This window comes from Lepus europaeus, chromosome 5 (assembly GCF_033115175.1).
Source record: "Lepus europaeus isolate LE1 chromosome 5, mLepTim1.pri, whole genome shotgun sequence".
NCBI classification, from domain to species: domain Eukaryota; kingdom Metazoa; phylum Chordata; class Mammalia; order Lagomorpha; family Leporidae; genus Lepus; species Lepus europaeus.
This window is the reverse complement of record NC_084831.1, coordinates 137,365,009-137,384,410: the sequence shown is the minus strand read 5'-3', so window position 1 is coordinate 137,384,410 and position 19,402 is coordinate 137,365,009. Positions and strand designations below refer to the sequence as shown.

The following is a 19,402-nucleotide window of genomic DNA, read 5'->3' as shown; positions in this document are numbered from 1 at the left end:
AATGCATTTTTTTAAAAATCTAAAAAAAAAAAAAAAAAAACCTAAGAAAAAGAGTAGATTACTCACAAATTCTATGCAGTGGCACGCCCGTGTGCCTCAATAATCGTACTGCTGATGTGTAAGAGCTAAGGCTGTAGTGGGTTAAAGTTCTAAAAGCAGGAAAGCCCCCTAAAACAAGCAAAGTACAGACACCATTCGACTTCCTCGGCCTGGGGACGGATCTCGCACAAGCACCACCTAAACGTCTTACCGACCCCAGTCACGAAGCTCCGAGCCCCACCCTAAGCGACTTCTCAGCGGCTCCGACACCGCTCCCCTCGCGCCCACCACGCACGCCTCATGCGCGCCAGCACCTCGAGAACCACTTGTTCCTCCTCAAAACACAGCATAACTTCGGTATCCGGATCTTAGACGGCCGGAAGGCCAGCGGTTCTTCGGGGTTAGACGCAGAGGGCGGAATCGACTCCCTCGGCGATCGCCGCGTCCTGGACTGCCCCCTCCGCCTGCAGCCAGGCCGCGGAGCGCCGATCGGCTCGATGAGCGGGGGCGCAGCTGCGGCGCAGCGGCCGACGCCGGGTCCGCGCCCACTGTCTCCCCCTCCCAGCCTTTTCCCTCGGCTTCCCGCTCCTTCCCCCGCCCGCCCAGCGCCGCCCGCTCGGGAGAGCTGCCGGGAGCTCCCCGGGAGCCTCAGGTACTGGCGCCGGCCTCTTCCCGGCGGGAGGGGCTGGTGTGAGGAGGCAGGAAGGGAAGACGACGCCCCTGCCCCACGGCCCCCAACGTCCGGGTCGGGCTGGGCGGGCGGGGGTCTAGGGGCCGGGGGCTGAGGAGCCCTGAGAGGGGAGGGGTGGGGGCCGGGGTCGGTGAGGGGGTGTGCGGATGGGGAGCGGTTGTGGAGACTGGAGCTGAGGGGTGCGTCGGGGAGATGGGAAGAGAAGGGTGCGTGGATGGGGAAGATTTGTTCAGAGCGGGAGGTAGCCGAGGTGAGTGGGTGTCAGGGGCAGCCGTGGGGGTCCGTGGCCTGGTGCGATCGCTGGAGTAAGGGGAGCTGCCTGTTGGAGGCTATGGAAATGGTGCTTTATGGAAGGGCTGGGGGGAAAGAACACCAGCCCTTGTGCGTCCCTAACGCCCGGAAGGCGGGGGTCGGGCAGTACACTTGACAGGTTTTGTGAATAACGTCTCCAGTGTGTCCAGCCAAGTCTCTGTTTCTGAGAGAGGGCAACCAAAGCTGCTGAGAGATGGGGAAGAGAAGTCAGAAAGGGATTGGAGGCTGGGAAAAGGAAAGCTTCTGCTCAGATTCCAGCTTTTGTGAAATGAAAAACATAAATGGAGTGTGTGTGAGTGTGTGTGTGTGTGTGTTTGGTTTTCTTTGCAAAGCAAAAAGTCAGCATTTACTAAGCAGCAGATTAGAAGGTTATTACATATAAAGCCACGGAATAGAGAACACACGACAAAAATGCGTACATGAGGTTTTTTACCTGCGATGATGATGTAAGAAGTATAAAGTGTTGTGACATTTTTAAAGTGAATTGTGGAGTGGTGTCTGTCCTCAGTGTGGCAATACATAATGGTGGCTGCCTCATTTACATACATACTTACACCCAAACACCTGAATTCACAGGTATTTTTTGTAGGAGAAATCTTAGGCAGAATATGTACAAATCTAATAGCTGAGCATGGTTTATTTCTACTAATTTGATACAAATATTTGTTGCCTTGTGACTCCTCAAGCATAGCTAATTAATCTGCCTGCTGCTTTGCTTCTGGCTTTTCTGTTTGTCAGACTTGGATTTCTTGACTTTGTGAGGTTGATTCTTGGAGAATGGGACCTCGAAGGGGGTTTGCTCATCATTAAGATCTTATCTTTAGGTCTCATAGAGTCATTTTACAAGTCTTGCTATTAACTTGCTTTGGGGCTGCTGAGGCAGCCTCTTTTTAGGGTTTAAAATATAAACAAACAAACAAAGCTCAAGTTTCTCAGTTATTTGCTTTGTCATCTGTTTTTCCATGCATTTTGCAACATTCCTGCATGGATGAATTATTCTGAAATTGAAAAACGGGGAATAAATGGACAGGACATATGTGACAAATACTGTGAATTGAAGAACTCTGGAACTGTTATTTATGTGGCAACACTGGTTTATGTGACAAGTGGTTGAGTTTCTAACTTGGAAACATTTATTGTCAGTATTTTTTTTTATAGGAAGCTGGCTCAAAATATTTATTACTTTTATTAGGTCTATGAACCTATACCCTGGTCCTTTTTCTTTCTTCAGTGCCCAATGTTAGCTAACAAACTAATGCCTAACAATACCTGATTTAAAGATCTTAAATTCTTATGGAAGAGGGAACAGGGCTCCTGGATTGTCATAGGAAAATGTGTTTTCCAGGACAGAATTGTGTAACCTTATGGCAACTAATTGAGTAAATATTGGAGCTAATTATGGGGGCAGGCATTTAGCACAATGGTTAAGACACTGGTTAAGATGCTTGCATCCCACATCTGAGTGCCTGAGTTCCATTCCTGGCTCCAGCTCCTGGTGTCAGCTTCTTGCTAATGCACACTCTGGGAGGCAGCAGAGATGGCTGAAATGATTGGGTTCCTGCCACACATGTGGGAGACGTGGATTGAGTTTCAGGCTCCTGGCATCAGCTGGTAGGGGGCCATCGTGGACATTTTGTGAGCCAGTAGCTGGGAGTATGTTCTCTCTCTCTCTCTCTCCCTTCCTCCCTTCCTCTCAAATAAGCAAAGAAAACTGATAATGCACAGCTATCGAGCCATTTAGGTTTATGTCTCTGCTATTTCAATGACTGAAATGACCAACACTGTTACTTTACTAAACCTTATTTTTTCTCTCAGTTTCTTAGTGCCTACTTCAGAAGAGTATCAAAGATTAAAAGAGAAAAATGCATGTGTATGGCTGAGTGCAGGCTGCAGCCCTTAGTAAATAACATTCAGTACATCTTAGCTATTCTGAATTGCTGTATATTCACCCATCAAGTTCAAAATGCTGAAAATTCGTATTTGCATAGGACAGCTTTTTCTGCAAGAAAATTTTAATTATGTTGCATACTCAAGCATATTCCTAGAAAGTTACTATGCATGTTAACATATAAGAGGCTGAGGTGGTTCTGTAGCAAAGAAGACTGGATCTGCTTACCTCAGTTCTGATATAAGGAAAACAAACACCGCTTTTTTTTTTTTTTTAACTGTCTCATGACACAGAAAACTTTTGTGACCCTAAAATTTGGGGGGGGGGGGCAAACAATTCTTTCATAGATTATCTGGTGGACACCAGCTGAGGGTCCTTGAATTCAGTTTAGTTCTGGCACTGTGTACCTGGAGATAGCATCAGACCCCACAGATTGAGAGCCCAGCCCACAAGGCTGCCCCCACTTCAGAGGCGGGTCTCAAGTCCCAGGTTGTTTTACATGTGCTTCTGATCTACCAGCTGTAAATCAAGGTGACCATAATCCTCCCCTTGGGTTCAGTGAATTTGGTCGAGTGGCTCATAGAATTTAGGGAAACACATTTCCAGCTTATAAAGGATATTACAAAGAATACCAAAGAACAATAGATGGGATGGAAGACACGCTCAGGGCAAGATATAGGAGAAAGTGTGTGGAGCTTGCATGCCTGCTCCAGGCTTGCCACCCTCCAGGAACCTCTGTATGTTTCACTGTCCTGAAGCTCTCATATACACGGGCCTGTTGAGATTTTGTGGAGGCCTCATTAGTAGGCTTGATTGATTACATCATCACTGACCACTGGAGATCATCTCAACCTTCAGCTGTCTCCCTAGATAGTATAGGTTGGAGCTGAGCAGTCCTAATCATGGCTTTGTCTTTCCTAAACCTGCCACATCCCAAGGTACCCATGATTTGCTAGGCACCAGTCATTTTGTAGCATACGAAAGACACTGTTAACACTCTGGCAGATGCCAAGTGTTTTAGGAACTGTATGTCAGGGAACAGGGTTGAGACCAAATATAAAATATACGTTTATGTGTATGCACACACAAGTCCTAACATCACACCAGTACTTACAAGCATCCCTTTCGTGGAGCACCAATGGTACACCATAATTTGCAGAATATTTCTGCATGTATTATCTTATTTGTTCTTCCCAACTCCACGCAAGAAATCACTATATTACAGATGAGGAAACTGCACCATTGCTTAAACAACCAACTAAAAGTGAGAGAACTAGAAGTGTACTATCGTCTTCTGACCCTAAAGCATTTAATGACTCATTTTCAGAGGGCTGCCTCATAGTTTTCCCCTCTATTTGTTCTTTTATTTTATACAAACTTTAATTCATTTATTCCCTACACGTGTTCTCTTAGGGCAGTTACATTCATTTGCTCATGGAGGCCTGAGACACTGGAGTGGAGCAAGTGAGAGGGGTGTGGTTGAAGTTAGAAAAATGAAGGAGGCCCCATTATTCCAGGCGTCTCAACTCTGATGACATTTATTTTCTCTTTAAGGTGGTGAATACTTGCTCTGGTGGGAAGTAGAAGAGTAAAATATGCCTCCCAAGTTCAAGCGCCACCTAAATGATGATGATGTCACTGGTTCTGTGAAAAGTGAAAGGGTAAGTTCACAGTCTTAAATTCAGAAAGGAATGATTCCAAATACATTCATTCCTTTTGTAAATAATAGAAAAAAACTAATGTTTATGGCCACTATAGGGACAGAGAAGAGGTGATCCTTTTCCTGTCCATTGTAAAGGGTCATGGCTGACACCCCTATTACAGAAGACAGGTTAACAGGAGGAAAGCATAACAAATGTATCTGATCTTAGTTCTGTATGACTTGAGAGTCTTCATATTGGGGATCTAAAGATCCCAGGTGAACTACCCATTTGACGCTTAGGTTCTGTGATGCATGTACGGCTATGTAGAAATATGATTGGATACAAAAGGTATGATCTAATAGAAATAGACTGGGGAGCAGGGAGACCCAGCTGGGTATCTGTATTCAGATTCTCCTTTCCTTGCCTCCAGGTGTGAAGCAGAACCCTTTCTGGAAAGGGAGTCGGGTGACCTGCATTCAAACAAGATAGAGAACTTGTTCGTGGCTAACTGACACAGAAAAGTGGAGGGAAATTTAGAGTAATACTGTTTTGTGATGACTCTGGGGAATGGGGATTCTGGTTTCTATGACTCACTTTCGGGAAGAAGAATTGTAGTTTCTGTGGCTTGCCTGAGGGAGGGAGGTGAGAGATGGTGGGGTGGGAATGGAAGGTGATCAGAGAAAGTGGGTACATGAGGTCAGAAGCTTTGCTCCTGAGGCCTTCACTTTGGGGTTTTCTGAGCCAATACTGCATTCTAATCTTGCTTGTTTTCTTCATAGTAAACATGTTAAAAAGTTGATATTATTTATATTTGCAACTCAGTTGTGCTCAAATCCTTATGCTCGCAGCTTCTTTCTAGTTTTTCAAAGGAAATACGCAGTATCTTATTCAGACCTCTGGAGCCAAATGTATTTGGCATTCAGAACTTTTCAGATCTTAAGTGCATATTATGTAATATCTTTTTACAGTCTGGACCAGTACTTGCAAACGTATTAATATTAATGATCACCTAACTAAATATATATATAAAGTATATCAACAAATCAGCTAATGTCATTTCAGATCAAGCTTTCTTTCAAATGAGTTCTGATACCATACTTAACAACCTTTTGGTTTTCAGAACTTTTCAGATCTTGCAATTGCAGATAAAGGATTCTGTACCTACAATCATCTCAGGTCCAGAGTACCTTTAATATAATGCTTCAATTCCCAGTTCATTCCAAAATTCTCTGTACAAATAAGTACAGGTTTATAAATTATGCAGCATTTTTGAAGACAACATTTGATGTGAATATTATAGATACGTTGCTTTTAGGAAAAGTACTCCATAGATAGTGAGGGAAAGAACTTCTATTCTTCTTATTTTTATCCAGCAACCTGAAATCCTTCCTCACTTCTTTTCTCCTTGCCATTCTTTCATTTACTGATTCATTCAACAGATGTTTGTTTGTTTATTTACTTTGGAAGTTTGCTCTTGCTGCCTATTTTCAACAAATGTTTATTAACTACCTACTGTATGTTAGGAACTGTGTTATAAACTGCAGAACATGGTCTGTGCCCTTAAAGAGGTTTTAGTTTATTTGACTCTATTTTACATGCTCTTTTTTTTTTACACAATCTCACGACTTCATATCTGTTCCGTCCAACATATGATGATTTAGAAGTATTTTAGTACAAGAAACATTTGTTGTTCCCTTATTCTCTTTCTGAATTTTTTAAAATTTGATGAGTAGAATCCACCAAAAGACTAATTGTTCGTTAGCTTTTTGGTGAAATAAGAGTTATGGATAAACTTCAAAATATAAAGTATACAGACTCAGGCAGTTCCACTGCTGATACTGAGACTTTTATTCTCTTTATATTGTGAGTTGATTACAATTTATGGTAAAAATTAGATGTTGGATATCAGAACTGAATAAAACTGCATGGTTGGTTCTAATAATCTGTAAATTATTTTTAAAAACTTTTAAAAAGTTTTATTCCTCTTTCCTATTATATTTTTTATAACAGCCTTATTGTGATGTAATTTTCATACCATACAATTCATCTGTTTAAAGTATACGATTTAGTGGGCTTTAGTATATTCACAATGATGTGCGACCATCACTGCAGTCAACTTTAGGACCTTTTCATTGTCCCTGAGAGAAATTCTGTACCTATTAGCAGTCATCTACCATTCCCCTCATCCCCTCCACCCTAGGCAACCACAACTCTATAGATTTATATATTTGGGGCATTATATATAAATGGAATCCTCTGCTATGTCGCCCTTTTATGACCAGCTTCTTTAACTTAGCATGATGTTTTTACTATTCATCAGTGTTGTATGTATCAATAATTTATTTCTTTTTATCACAGAATAGTATTTAATTGTATGAGTATAACAGGTTTTATTGAGCCATTCATCAGTTGATGGATTTGCGGATTTTTTTCCATGTTTTGACTATTATGAATACTGCTCCTATGAATATTAGCATAAGTTTTTTTGTTTGAATGCATATTTAATTTCTCTTGGGTGTAAACCTAGAAGTGGAATTACTAGGTATTAATAGTAAGTCTGGACCCAGTCTTTTGAAGATCTACCAAACTGTTTTCTAGTGTGGCTGCACAATTTTTACCTTCCCACCAGCAGTGTACAGCAGGGTTCCAATGTTTCTACAACCTCAACAATATTTGCTGTTACCTTCCTACTAGGTATGAAGTACCATCTCACTGTTGACATTGTATTTCTTTTGACTTTGTATCCTTACAATCCATGTTTGTTCAGTCAAAATGTGAATAGGCATTGGTTTTCATGTATGTTTCTCAAGAGTACAACTATAATAAATACACCTTATGTTTATTGTCATCTTCCAAAACAAATAAATTATTTTATAAGTGTAATGAATGTCTTTTACTTATCAGTTATACTATCACTCAAGAGGTATTTATTGAATGAATGAATGAGTACATTTCCCTGAATATTACTGATTTTGAGTATCCTTTCATGTGGTCACTATCTATTTCTTTTACTGGGAATTATCTTCCTATCATTTGACTGTTTTTTTTGTAATGTCTCTTTTTGTTACAGTTTTTCAAAGGTCTTTATTTAGTCCAGGTATCAGACCTTTTGTCTCCTACATATGTTACAGACTCTGCTCCCCTCAGGCTGTTTTTTGCGTTTTAACCTTGATTTTGATATCTTATGTTCTTCAACTTGTTAATTTTTATGTAATCAAATCCCTGAAACTTCTTTTCCTCTTAAATTTTTTTAAAAGATTTATTTATTTATTTAAAAAGAAAAATTAGAGGGGCCGGCACTGAGGCACAGCCGGTTAATGCCCTGGTCTGAAGCACCGGCATCCCATATGGCCGCCGGTTCCAGACCCGGCTGCTCCACTTCCGATCCAGCTCTCTGCTATGGCCTGGGAAAGCAGTAGAAGATGGCCCAAGTCCTTAGGCCTCTGCATCCTCGTGGGAGACCCAGAAGAAGCTCCTGGCTCCTGGCTCCTGGCTCCTGGCTCCTGGCTTCAGATTGGCGCAGCTCCAGCCATTGCAGCCAATTGGGGAGTGAACCAGCAGATGGAAGACCTCTCTCTCTGCCTTTCCTTCTCACTCTGTTTAATTTTGACTCTAAAATAAATAAATAAATCTTAAAAAAAAAAAAAAGAAAAGAAAATCAGAATTAGAGAGAGAGATCTTCCATCTCCTGGACCAGGCCTAAGCCAGGAGCCTGGAACTCCATCAGGATCTCACACATGGATGCAGGGACCCATGTACTTAGGCTCTCCTTTGCTGCTTTCCCAGACACATTACCAGGGAGCTGGATTGGAAGTGGAGCAGCTAGGACTCCAGTATGAGCTCATATGGAATGCTGGCCTCACAGTTGGTGCCCCCTAGAACTTTTTCTGTAGGACTTTTGAGGTTGTGTATTGTTTAAGAATAACCTAGCCATTGTAAAGACTTAATACTTAGATATCTTCAGCTTCTTATTTAATAAATAAATGTACCTAAAGCCATATTTTCCTTTAAGTACAGCTATGGGCATACCCTACAGATTTTGATCTGTAGTGATCCCAGTGTCTTGTTTCTGAATCATCTGTTCAGCTTCCATGTACATTTTAGCCTAAGAGTTACTTAAGAGATTGTCTTAAAACTTCCTTTTGTTATTTGTTTTAACTTAGCGTTATGGTCAGAGAATGTAACCTAAGTGATTTTGGTTTTTTTTTTGCAACTTAATTGAATTTCCTTTATGACTGATTATTTGTGTTTTGTATACTTGAAAATAAAATTTGCTATTCGAATTCAAAGTTCTAGAAATTTTTGTCTGTGGTTTCTATATCTTTGCAGAATATATTAAATCTTCCCTATGATTTTGAATGTACTCCTTTTTTTCATTTAAGCAACTTTTGTTTATATGCTTTGAAGCAATAATATTAGGTATATAAACATTTATTACTGTTAAACTTTGGTGGATTACATTTTTTATCATTGTGAGACTTTCTAATTTGAGAACTTTGATTATTTAATGCTTTTTCCTAAAATTCCCCTGTATGTTGTTACCGCTAACATTCTTTTTGCCTTTTTTTTTTTTTTTTTTTTTTTGACAGGCAGAGTGGACAGTGAGAGAGAGAGACAGAGAGAAAGGTCTTCCTTTTGCCGTTGGTTCACCCTCCAATGGCCGCCGCGGTAGCGCGCTGCGGCCGGCGCACCGCGCTGATCCGATGGCAGGAGCCAGGTGCTTATCCTGGTCTCCCATGGGGTGCAGAGCCCAAACACTTGGGCTATCCTCCACTGCACTCCCTGGCCACAGCAGAGAGCTGGCCTGGAAGAGGGGCAACCGGGACAGGATCGGTGCCCCGACCGGGACTAGAACCCGGTGTGCCGGCGCCGCAAGGCGGAGGATTAGCCTGTTGAGCCACGGCGCCGGCCATTCTTTTTGTTAAAATTTGCTGATGAGGCCAGCACCGTGGCTCACTAGGCTAATCCTCTACCTGCAGTGCCAGCACACTGGGTTCTAGTCCTGGTTGGGGTGCCGGTTCTGTCCCAGTTGCTCCTCTTCCAGTCCAGCTCTCTGCTGTGGCCCGGGAGGGCAGTGGAGGATGGCCCAGGTGCTTGGGCCCTGTACCCGCATGGGAGACCAGGAGGAAGCACCCAGCTCCTGGCTTCAGATCGGCGCAGCACGCTGGCTATAGTGGCCATTTGGGGGTGAACCAACAGAAGGAAGACCTTTCTCTCTCTCTTTCTCTCTCACTGTCTTAACTCTGCCTGTCAAAAAAAAAAAATTTGCTGATGTATTGTTTCCACATCATTTCCTGCCCCTCCCTCAATGATTTGACATCTGTGTTAGGAGAATTTCTTGCAAGCAGATATTGGCTGGAATTTTTTGAACCATAGCGTATATAGTTTTTGTTTTTAGGAAGGGATTCTCAGACCATTTGCATTTGTTATTGCTAATGTAAGTTATTAGTGATCACCAGTGTATTTGCACTTTTCTATGCTAGTTGATCCCTCTGCTGGCAATGAATGTTCTCCTCCATGATCTCTGACTGAGTCTTGGTTATCGTTTGGATCTCAGCTCACATTTCACTTCTTCAGAGTGATTTTCCATGGCATCTAATCTTTGTGGTCACCCTGAGTCTTACTGTCCCATCCCTGTTTTACTTCTCTGCATAGCATGTGTCGCAATCGCATTGTTCTGTGAGAGTTCAGACTTTGTTTTATTCAGTCGATGCTTGGTACTTAGAACAGTGTTCAGCCTACAGATGCTCAAAAATATTTGTTAAATGACTACGAAAACATCTTTCTTTCACTTTTTTACTCTTCATGTTATATATTAAATACTACAAATAAATATAATGAGCTTCACGTCCTGTGCTGCGGCTCACTAGGCTAATCCTCCACCTGCAGCGCCAGCACCCCGGGTTCTAGTCCCGGTCGGGGCACTGGATTCTGTCCTGGTTGCTCCTCTTCCAGTCAGCTCTCTGCTGTGGCCTGGGAGGGCAGTGGAGGATGGCCCAGGTGCTTGGGCCCTGCACCCACACGGGAGACCAGGAGGAAGCACCTGGCTCCTGGCATTGGATCAGCGCAGCTCCAGTCGTTACGGCCATCTGGGGAGTGAACCTGCAGATGGAAGACCTCTCTCTGTCTCTGTCTCTGTCTCTACCTCTCTCTGTACCTCTGTCTTTCAAATAAATAAAATAAATCTTAAAAAAAAAACCCACAACAATGCACATCTATTACCCTATATATAGTTCAGGTGAAAATGAGTCCAAAATGAGCTTTTAAGGCTTAAATGAAGAGATCCACAGGGCTGTATTCCTTGTGGAGGCCCTTGGGAGAAAGCTGCTTCTTTCTGTTTTCTTATTCCTAGAGCCAGCCAGCCTTTCTTTCTTTCTTTCTTTTTTTCTTTCTAGATTTTATTTATTTACTTGAAAGAGTTCCACAGAGAGAGGAGAGGCAGAGAGAGAGAGAGAGAGAGAGAGAGAGAGAGAGAGAGAGAGGTCTTCCATCCAATGGTTTAGTCCCCAATTGGCTGCAACGGCAAGAGCTGTGCCCATCTGAAGCCAGGAGCCAGGAGCTTCTTCCAGGTCTCCCACGTGGGTGCAGGGGCCCAAGGACTTGGGCCATATTCTACTGCTTTCCTAGGCCATAGCAGAGAGCTGGATCGGAAGTGGAGCAGCCGAGTCTCAAATGGCACCATTTGGGATATAGGCGCTTCAGGCCAGGGCATTAACCTGCTGCACCACAGCGCCAGCCCCAACTTGCCTTTCTCTATCCCCAACCTGCCTTTCTTTGCTAGTGCTCTTTCCTCTGTCTTCAAAGCCAACAGTGCAACATCAAGTCTCTCTTCCCTGCCTCCTACCTCCCTCCAGAGAGAACACTGTGGTTATGTTGAACCTGTGTGAATAACCCATAATGATCTTCCCCTCTCAAGATCCTGAGTCACATGTGAAGTGCTTTTTTACCATGCAAGGTAACACATCCATGAGTCAGTGATTAGACCTGGATATTTGTAGGGGGGTCATTATTCCACCTGTGATACACTGTTTGTGTCTTAATAGGTATGTGTCTGATCTTATTTAGTATCCTTTGGGAAAATTATTTCTTTTCCTCTTGGAGAGAGGTTGAGATGAAACTATGTTGGTTTTCGGGAAGGGGAGATTGTTACATCTTATAAGGTAAAAATATAAAGTTGCTTTTGTTTGGAACTTCCAATTTGTATAGAAGGCTCTTTATGGACTGACCTGTAAATTATTAAGCCTTTGTCTTTCAGCTCTAAGCCTACCCTTCTGAACTCTTCTTTCTGATGTTGCAGTTGGACTCCACAAAATATTTTTACCATGTGGCTCCCTATTAAGTTCTGCCAGTAGATGGAGATTGAGACACAGAGGAAGAAGAGACTTGCTCCTTCCTGATCGACTATAATCCCTTACACCCAGCCCAGCTTCCATGACCTTGGCTCAGTTACAGGACACAAATGTTCTAGATCTTTTTGTTCCCACTGAAGCATATCTGGAAGCTTGGGAGTTGAGAAAGTTCATCACTATAGAACTTGTTTCATTGCTTCGTTTTGGCATTTTATAAGTCCTCTAAATTTGAACACTCAAGTCTTTTTCTTTTTTATAACAGAGAAATCTTTTGGAAGATGATTCAGATGAAGAAGAGGACTTTTTTCTGTAAGTTTTTAAAAACAACTCTATTGAGGTGTAATTGACATGTAATAAAATGTGTATTTTAAAGTGTACAACATGAATTTTGGCATACATATTTTCTATATACTTGTGGAGATCATCACCAAAATCAAATAATGAATCAGCTCTCACACCAAAATTTTCCACATACCTCTTGATAATCTGTCACTCTCTGAGTCCATAGGCAGCCACTGATCTGCTTTCTTTCACTGTGGTTTGTATGTCTAGAATTGTATGTAAATGAAATAATTCAGTATACTTATTATACTGCCTTCATTCATTCAGCATGACTATTTTGAGAGTCATTCATATATAAATAGTTGGTTTTTTTGTTGTTGTTTTAACAATTTATTTATTTATTTGTAAGGCAGAGTTACCTTGAAAGAGGGAAGCAGAGAGATCTTCCATCTACTGGTTCACTCCCCAAATGGACACAAAGGCTAGGGCTTTGCAAAGCCGAAGCCAGGAGCCTGGAACTGCATTTGGGTTCCCCACATGGGTGGCAGGGGCCCAAAGACTCAGACCATCTTCTGCTGCTTTCCTAGGCCCTTTAGCAGGAAGCTGGAAAAAATGGAGCAGTTGAGACTTGAACCAGCACTCATATGCCATGCCAGCATCAATGAGGGTAGCTTAACCTGATGAATCACAACACTGGCCCTCAATAGTTGGTTTTTAAAAATATCTGAGTATTCCATCCTATAAGTGTAGTAAAACTGATTTACTCATTCACTTTTATGTGGAAATTTTAGCTTTTTCTAGTTTTAGGCTGTCACAGAGAAAGCTTCTATAAACATTGTATGCAGGTTTTTTTATGGTTAGATACTTTTATTTCTTTTGAATAAATACCTAGGAGTGGAGACTGGTGTAAATTGACAACTGTTTTCCAAAGTGGCTGTATGATTTTGTATTCTCCCCAGTATTCTGAGACTTCCAGCGTTCCAAATCTTCACCAAGACTACATATGGTCAGTCTCATTTTGGCCCTTCTACTGGGTGTCTCTAGTGATGTTATTGTGGTTTTAATTTGCATTCCTCTCATGATGTTGAATGTGTTTTTAGTGTGATTATTTTCCACCCTCATACCTTTTTTTGGTGTTAGTATGTGTTTTGCACATTTTAAAATTTGCTTTCTTATTGAGTTGTAAGAGTTTTTTTTAATATGTTTAAAAATATGTTACTTGTCAGATAATGTGATTTGAAAATAGCTACATAGCCTTTAACCAAATCCATAACAACCTTTTCTTTTTTTTAAATATTTATTTATTTGAAAGTCAGAGTTACGCAGACAGACAGAGAGAGAGAGGTCCATTATCCACTGGTTCACCCCCCAGTTGGCCACAACAGACAGAGCGGTGCTGATCCGAAGCCAGGAACCAGGAATTTCTTCTGGGTCTCCCACGTGGGTGCAGGGGCCTGAGGGCTTGGGCCATCTTCTACTGCTTTCCCAAGCCATAGCAGAGAGCTGGATCAGAAGTGGAGCAGCCGGGACCAGAACCGGTGCCCATATGGAATGGTGGCACTGCAGGCCTTGGCTTTACCTGTTATGCCACAGTGCCGGCCCCTGTAACAACCTTTTCATTTTATAATTGTATCTTTTGAAAATTAAAGTTTTTATTTTGATGAAATCAATTTATTGATTTCTTTTTGCTTTTTGTATAATACTTAAAAACCTCTTACAAACTAGTAAGAGTTTCACCTATGAGGGTACTTCAGAATCTTTGTGGAAAATGGCTGTTATTATTGGATTTCAAAATATTTTAGGCCTATTTATTACTTATGCCACTTTTTAAGTAAAGTTCTTGTATATGGGTGAGATAAAGTTGAAGTATTTTTGTTCTTGTTTGTTGCATTGGGTCAGCCAATTTTTTCTTTACCATTTGATGAAAAGATTCTCCTTTTTCTATTAAGTCACTTTGTCACCTTGTCAAAAATTAATTCACTTGATCAATTCTTTGCAGTTATGGCTTGCAATTATGTCTCTCATAAAGGTCTAGATATATAATTGTAAAGCTGGGAAAGACAATATTGTTGTAGGAATTTTCTCTGGGGATTGGTTGTCTGAAAGGATATGTTTGCTTTCTTAAATGTTCCATATTTGGGAGAGGTTGATTTTTGTTTTTAAACTTATTTTTTCCTACTTAAACGGCAGGGAGAGAAAGAGAAAGAAAGATACCTTCATCTGTTCATTCATTTCCCACATGTCCATGACAGCCAGGGCTAGAGCTTTGTGGAAGGCAGCGCCCTCAGTACTTGAGCCATCATCTGCTGCCTCCAAGGATGCATCAGCAGGAAGCTGGATGAGAAGCAGAGATGTAGGGACTCACCAGCACCTTGATATGGGATGCCAGCATCACAAATGACAGCTTAACCCACTGTGCCACAACACTTGCCCCATGTTATTGTTTTTGTTTTGATTTTCCTAGAGGTTTCTTTTTTAAAATTTAAAATTTTTTAATGTATCAATGTATTTTTTTATTATAAACACTTTTATTTAGTAAATATAATTTTCCAAAGTACAGTTTATGGATTACAATGGCTCCCCCCCCATAACTTCCGTTAATTAGTTTTTAACAGATTCAATGTGATTTGTAGATACACTTTTTTTTTTAAGGAAAGCATTCTTTCTTTTTTTTTTTAATATTTTATTATTTATTTATTTGAGAGGCAGAGTTACAGAGAGAAAGAACTTCCATCTGCTGATTCACTCCCCAAATGGCTACAATGGCTGGAGCTGGGCCATTCTGAAGCCAGGAGCTTCTTTGGGGTCTCCCACGTGGGTTCAGGGGCCCAAACACTTGGGCCATTTTCCACTGCTATCCCAGGCCATAGCAGAGAGCTGGATCAGAAGAGGAACAGCCAGGACACAAACTGGCACCATATGGGATGCCGGGGCCTACTGTGCTAAGCCGTGGCCCCAGAGGTACACTTCTTAGAATGGGAAAGGAAGAGGGTAGAGAAAGAAGGGCAGGATTATGGGTGGGAGGGAAGTAGGGGGGAAGAATACTCATGTTCCCAAATCTCTATATATATTAAATGCATGAAGTTGTATTCCTTAAACAAAATAGAATAATTAAAAAAAAGAACATAATGATATTCCCTTCCTCCCCTTCCCTTCCCCACCCAGTCTCCCTCCTACCTTCCTTCCTGCTCCTTTTCTTTTCTTTTTTTTTTTAGTTTTGAGATAATATTTTAAATTTACATTACCATAGAAAGGCTTAATACTTCTTTGAATCAGAAGTTTAACAAGTAAAAAGCAAAAAGACCCTAGTTTATTGGGAATATAGACAGTGGCTATAAATAATAGTTGAAGGGAAAAATGACCATTTAAAAGAGTTGTAGAGAGAGGGAGAGAGAGAGAGAGAGAAAATCCGCTGTTTCCAAATGGCTGCAATGCCAGGCTGATCCAGGCCAAAGCCTGGAGCCAGGACTTTTATCCAGGTCTCTCACATGGGTAACAGGGACCCAAGTACCTGGGCCATCTGCTGCTGCTTTTTTTTAGGCCAGTAGCAGGGAACTGGATTGGAAGTGGAGAGGCCAGGACTTGACCCAATGCCCATATGAAGTGCTGGCGTCTTAAGTGGCAACTTTACCTACTGCACTACAATGCCACCCTGCCCCCCATGTTTTTTTTTTTAATTGAAAAGCATTTTATAAAAATTAATTGAAGGGCAGGCATTTAACCTAGTAATTAAAATGCTGGTTAAGACTACTTTTCTCATATCAGAGTGCATGGGTTCTCTACATGGCTCCAGCTTCGGCCTCTAGCTTCCTGCTAATGCAAACCCTGCAGATAGCAGTGATGAAAAAAATTGGGTTTCTGCCACCTTGTGGGAGACCTGAATTGAGCTCCTGGCACTGGCCTGAGCCCCGCTCCACATAGTACAAGCATCTGGGGACTGAACCAGTGAATGAGAGCATGCTCTCTCTCTCTTTCTCTGCCTCTCAAATCATTAAAAAATTAAAAATTAAAGAATTAATTGAAACCCATGAAACAGCAAGAAGAGCTTATAGGTTAGGAAGCAAATCCAAGAGGTGGGCATTGTGGCACAGACTGTTAAACTGCTTCTTGGGATGTCTGCATCCCATAATGGAGTGCCTGGAATTGAATATTGCCTCTGCTTCCAATCCAGCTTCCTGGTAATGTGTGCTTGGGGGGCAGCAGATGATGGCTTGAGTACTTGAGTCCCTGCCAGCCATGTGGGAGACCTGAATAGGCTGGCTTTGGCATGGTCCAGCCCTGACTATGGCAGGCATTTAAGGAATGAACTAGGGGATAGAATATCTCTTGCTGTCTGTTTCCTTCTCTCTCTCTGTTTCACTCTGCCCTCCAAACAAGTAAAAATGAACACATAAACATTTTTAAGAAAGAAAACAAGTCCAGTAATAGGAAATAGTATCATTTGGGGAGATAATTTTCTATAAGTGACAAGATTTCAATAGAGTCAGAAAGCTAACTGCCTACATTGCCACTTATAGTGAGAGGCCTTAGACTAGGGCAGTCACTACCTGTCACAGGAAGTCAGGAGCAACCATTTGGCATAGCAATTAAGATGTGGCTTGTGACACCCCCATCCCATAATAGAGTGCCAGGGTTCTGGTTGGACTCTACTCCAGATTCTCACTTCCTGCTAATGTGTACCCTGGCAGGCAGGAGGTGATGGCTCAAGTGGTTTGGTTCCTGCCTCCCATGTAGGGGACCTGGATTGAGTTCTTGGCTCCTGGCTTTGGACTGACCCAAGCCCAGCTGTTGCAGGCACTTAAGGAGTGAACCAGGAATGTCACATATATAAAAATAAATAAAAATTTAAAAGAAGAGAAAGTAATTTGAAAAGAAGGCTAGATGTTTTGGGTTAATATATATGATTACCTGAATATGAGCTATATTTTTGAGAAACATTAACTGTTCAGACCAACAATGTGCCACTGAAGTTGGTTCACTCCCAAATAATGCTATTCATCTTACACAGAGTGTGAAAACCAAACAGGTACTTCCACACACAGTGGTCCTATTTGTGTGGTTAAAAAAGGGACAAACCAAATTAATTTCTTGAAATAAAATTTTTAAAAATTGACACTCATGTTCATAGTAAGAATGTTCATAATCACTGCACATTAGACAACACATTAAGGACAGATCCCACATGGGATGTAAGTACACAGCGACTTCTGTTGCTGACTTAACAATTTGACACTCCTGTTCATGGCGTCAGTAATCTCCCTAGGCTCTAGTCATGAGTTGCCAGGGCTATGGAAGCCTTTAGAGTTCGCTGACTTTGATCTTATTCTGATAGGGTCATAGTCAAAGTGGAAGTTCTCTCCTCCCTTCAGAGAAAGGTACCTCCTTCTTTGATGGCCCCGTTCTTTCCACTGGGATCTCACTCACAGAGATCTTTCATTTAGGTCTTCTTTTTTTTTTTTTCTTTTCCATGGTATCTTGGCTTTCCATGCCTACAATACTCTCATGGGCTCTTCAGCCAGATCTGAATGCCTTAAGGGCTGATTCTGAGGCCAGAGTGTTGTTTAGGATGTCTGCCATTCTATGAGTCTGCTGTGTATCCCACTTCCCATGTTGGATCTTTCTCTCCCTTTTTGATTCTATCAGTTAGTATTAGCAGACACTTGTCTTGTTTGTGTGATCCCTTTGACTCTTAGACCTATCAGAGCCATCAATTGTGAACTGAAATTGATCACTTGGACTAGTGAGATGGCATTGGTACATGCCACCTACTAAACTGATCTTCTGTATATAAAGAGAATTGAAAATGAATCATGATGTGATTGGAAGGGGAGAGGGAGCGGGAAAGGGGAGGGTTGTGGGTGGGAGGGAAGTTTTGGGAGGGGAAGCCATTGTAACCCATAAGCTGTACTTTGGAAATTTATATTCATTAAATAAAAGTTTAATAAAAAAATGTTAATTTGAAAAAAAAATGTTCATAATCAGCAAAAGGTAGAAACAAACCCAAGTGTCCATCAGCAGATGAATAGATAAAACAGAATGTGTAATATACATTAATGGAATGTTGTTCAGCCTTTAAAAAGAAGGAAATCTGACACATCCTGCAGCATGGATAGATCTTGAAGGCATTGTGCTAAGTCAAAGAAGCCAAACACAAAAGGGAAAGCATTGCCTGCTTCCACTTATGCGAGATACCTGGAGAGTCAAATTTACAGAGACAAAAAGTGGAATGGTGGTTGCTGGGGACTATACGATAGATTAATAAGGAGTTAATATTTAATACCTACAGAGTTTAAGTTTGGGAAGATGAAAATTTTCTGGAGGAGGGTGGTGGTGATGGTTGCAGAATGATGTGAATGTATATAATGCCCCAGATCTCTACCTACACTTACCAGTGGTTAAAATCATAAGTTTTCTGTTACATGTATTTACCACAGTAAAAAAAAGCAAACATAGTAATAACGATGACCATCTTATCACTCTGTTTCTGGATTCTATTCACTTCCATTGATCTCTGTGGATCTTTTACATCACTACTACTCCATCTTGATTACTATGAGCTTACAATAAGTCACAAGGTAGTATAGTGTATGTCTTTAAGATTTATTTATTTATTTGAAAGTCAGAGTTACCCAGAGAAAGAAGGCGAGGCAGAGAGAGAAAGAGAGATCTTCCAACCTCTGGTTCACTCCCCAATTGGCCGCAACAGCTGTAGCTGTGCCAATCCGAAGCCAGGAGCCAGGAGTTTCTTATAGGTCTCCCACACGGGTACAGGGGCCCAAGGACTTGGACCATCTTGTACTGCTTCCCCAGGCCATAGCAGAGAGCTGGATTGGAAGTAGAGCAGCTGGGACTCGAGCTGGCACCCATATGAGATGTCGCACTGAAGGCGGTAGCTTTACCCGCTATGCCACAGTGCCAACCCCATGTATGTGCTTCAACTTTGCACTTGCTTTTCAAAATCATTGGCTATTGGAGGTTCTAAGAATTTTCATATAAATTTTGAAATCATCTTGTCAGTTTCTACAAAAAAAAAAGTTTTCTGGAGTTTTGGTTGAGATTGCATTGAATCTATAGATAAATTTGTAGAGAATTAACATCTTAACTGTTAGGTTTTCTGAGCAGTGAACATGAGATACCTTTTTATGTATTTAGGTGTTTATTTTTTTTAGCAATATATAATAGTTTTCAGTGTACAGAT

General features: G+C 41.5%; 1 protein-coding gene across 2 annotated transcripts in view; it reads left to right on the top strand.

The window, feature by feature from the left end:
- The first annotated feature begins 541 nt into the window (after positions 1 to 541).
- The window catches only part of VAMP4 (vesicle associated membrane protein 4), a 41,791-nt gene continuing 22,930 nt past the window's right edge, over positions 542 to 19,402 (top strand). The window contains exons 1-3 of one of the 2 annotated variants that reach the window (XM_062192782.1): positions 542 to 691; positions 4,485 to 4,591; positions 12,185 to 12,231. In XM_062192782.1, the coding sequence (XP_062048766.1) occupies positions 4,526 to 4,591; positions 12,185 to 12,231 (113 nt within the window). In that variant the 5' untranslated portion in view covers positions 542 to 691; positions 4,485 to 4,525. The remainder of the gene's footprint in view (positions 692 to 4,484; positions 4,592 to 12,184; positions 12,232 to 19,402) is intronic. The other variant, XM_062192781.1, reaches the window with a different exon arrangement.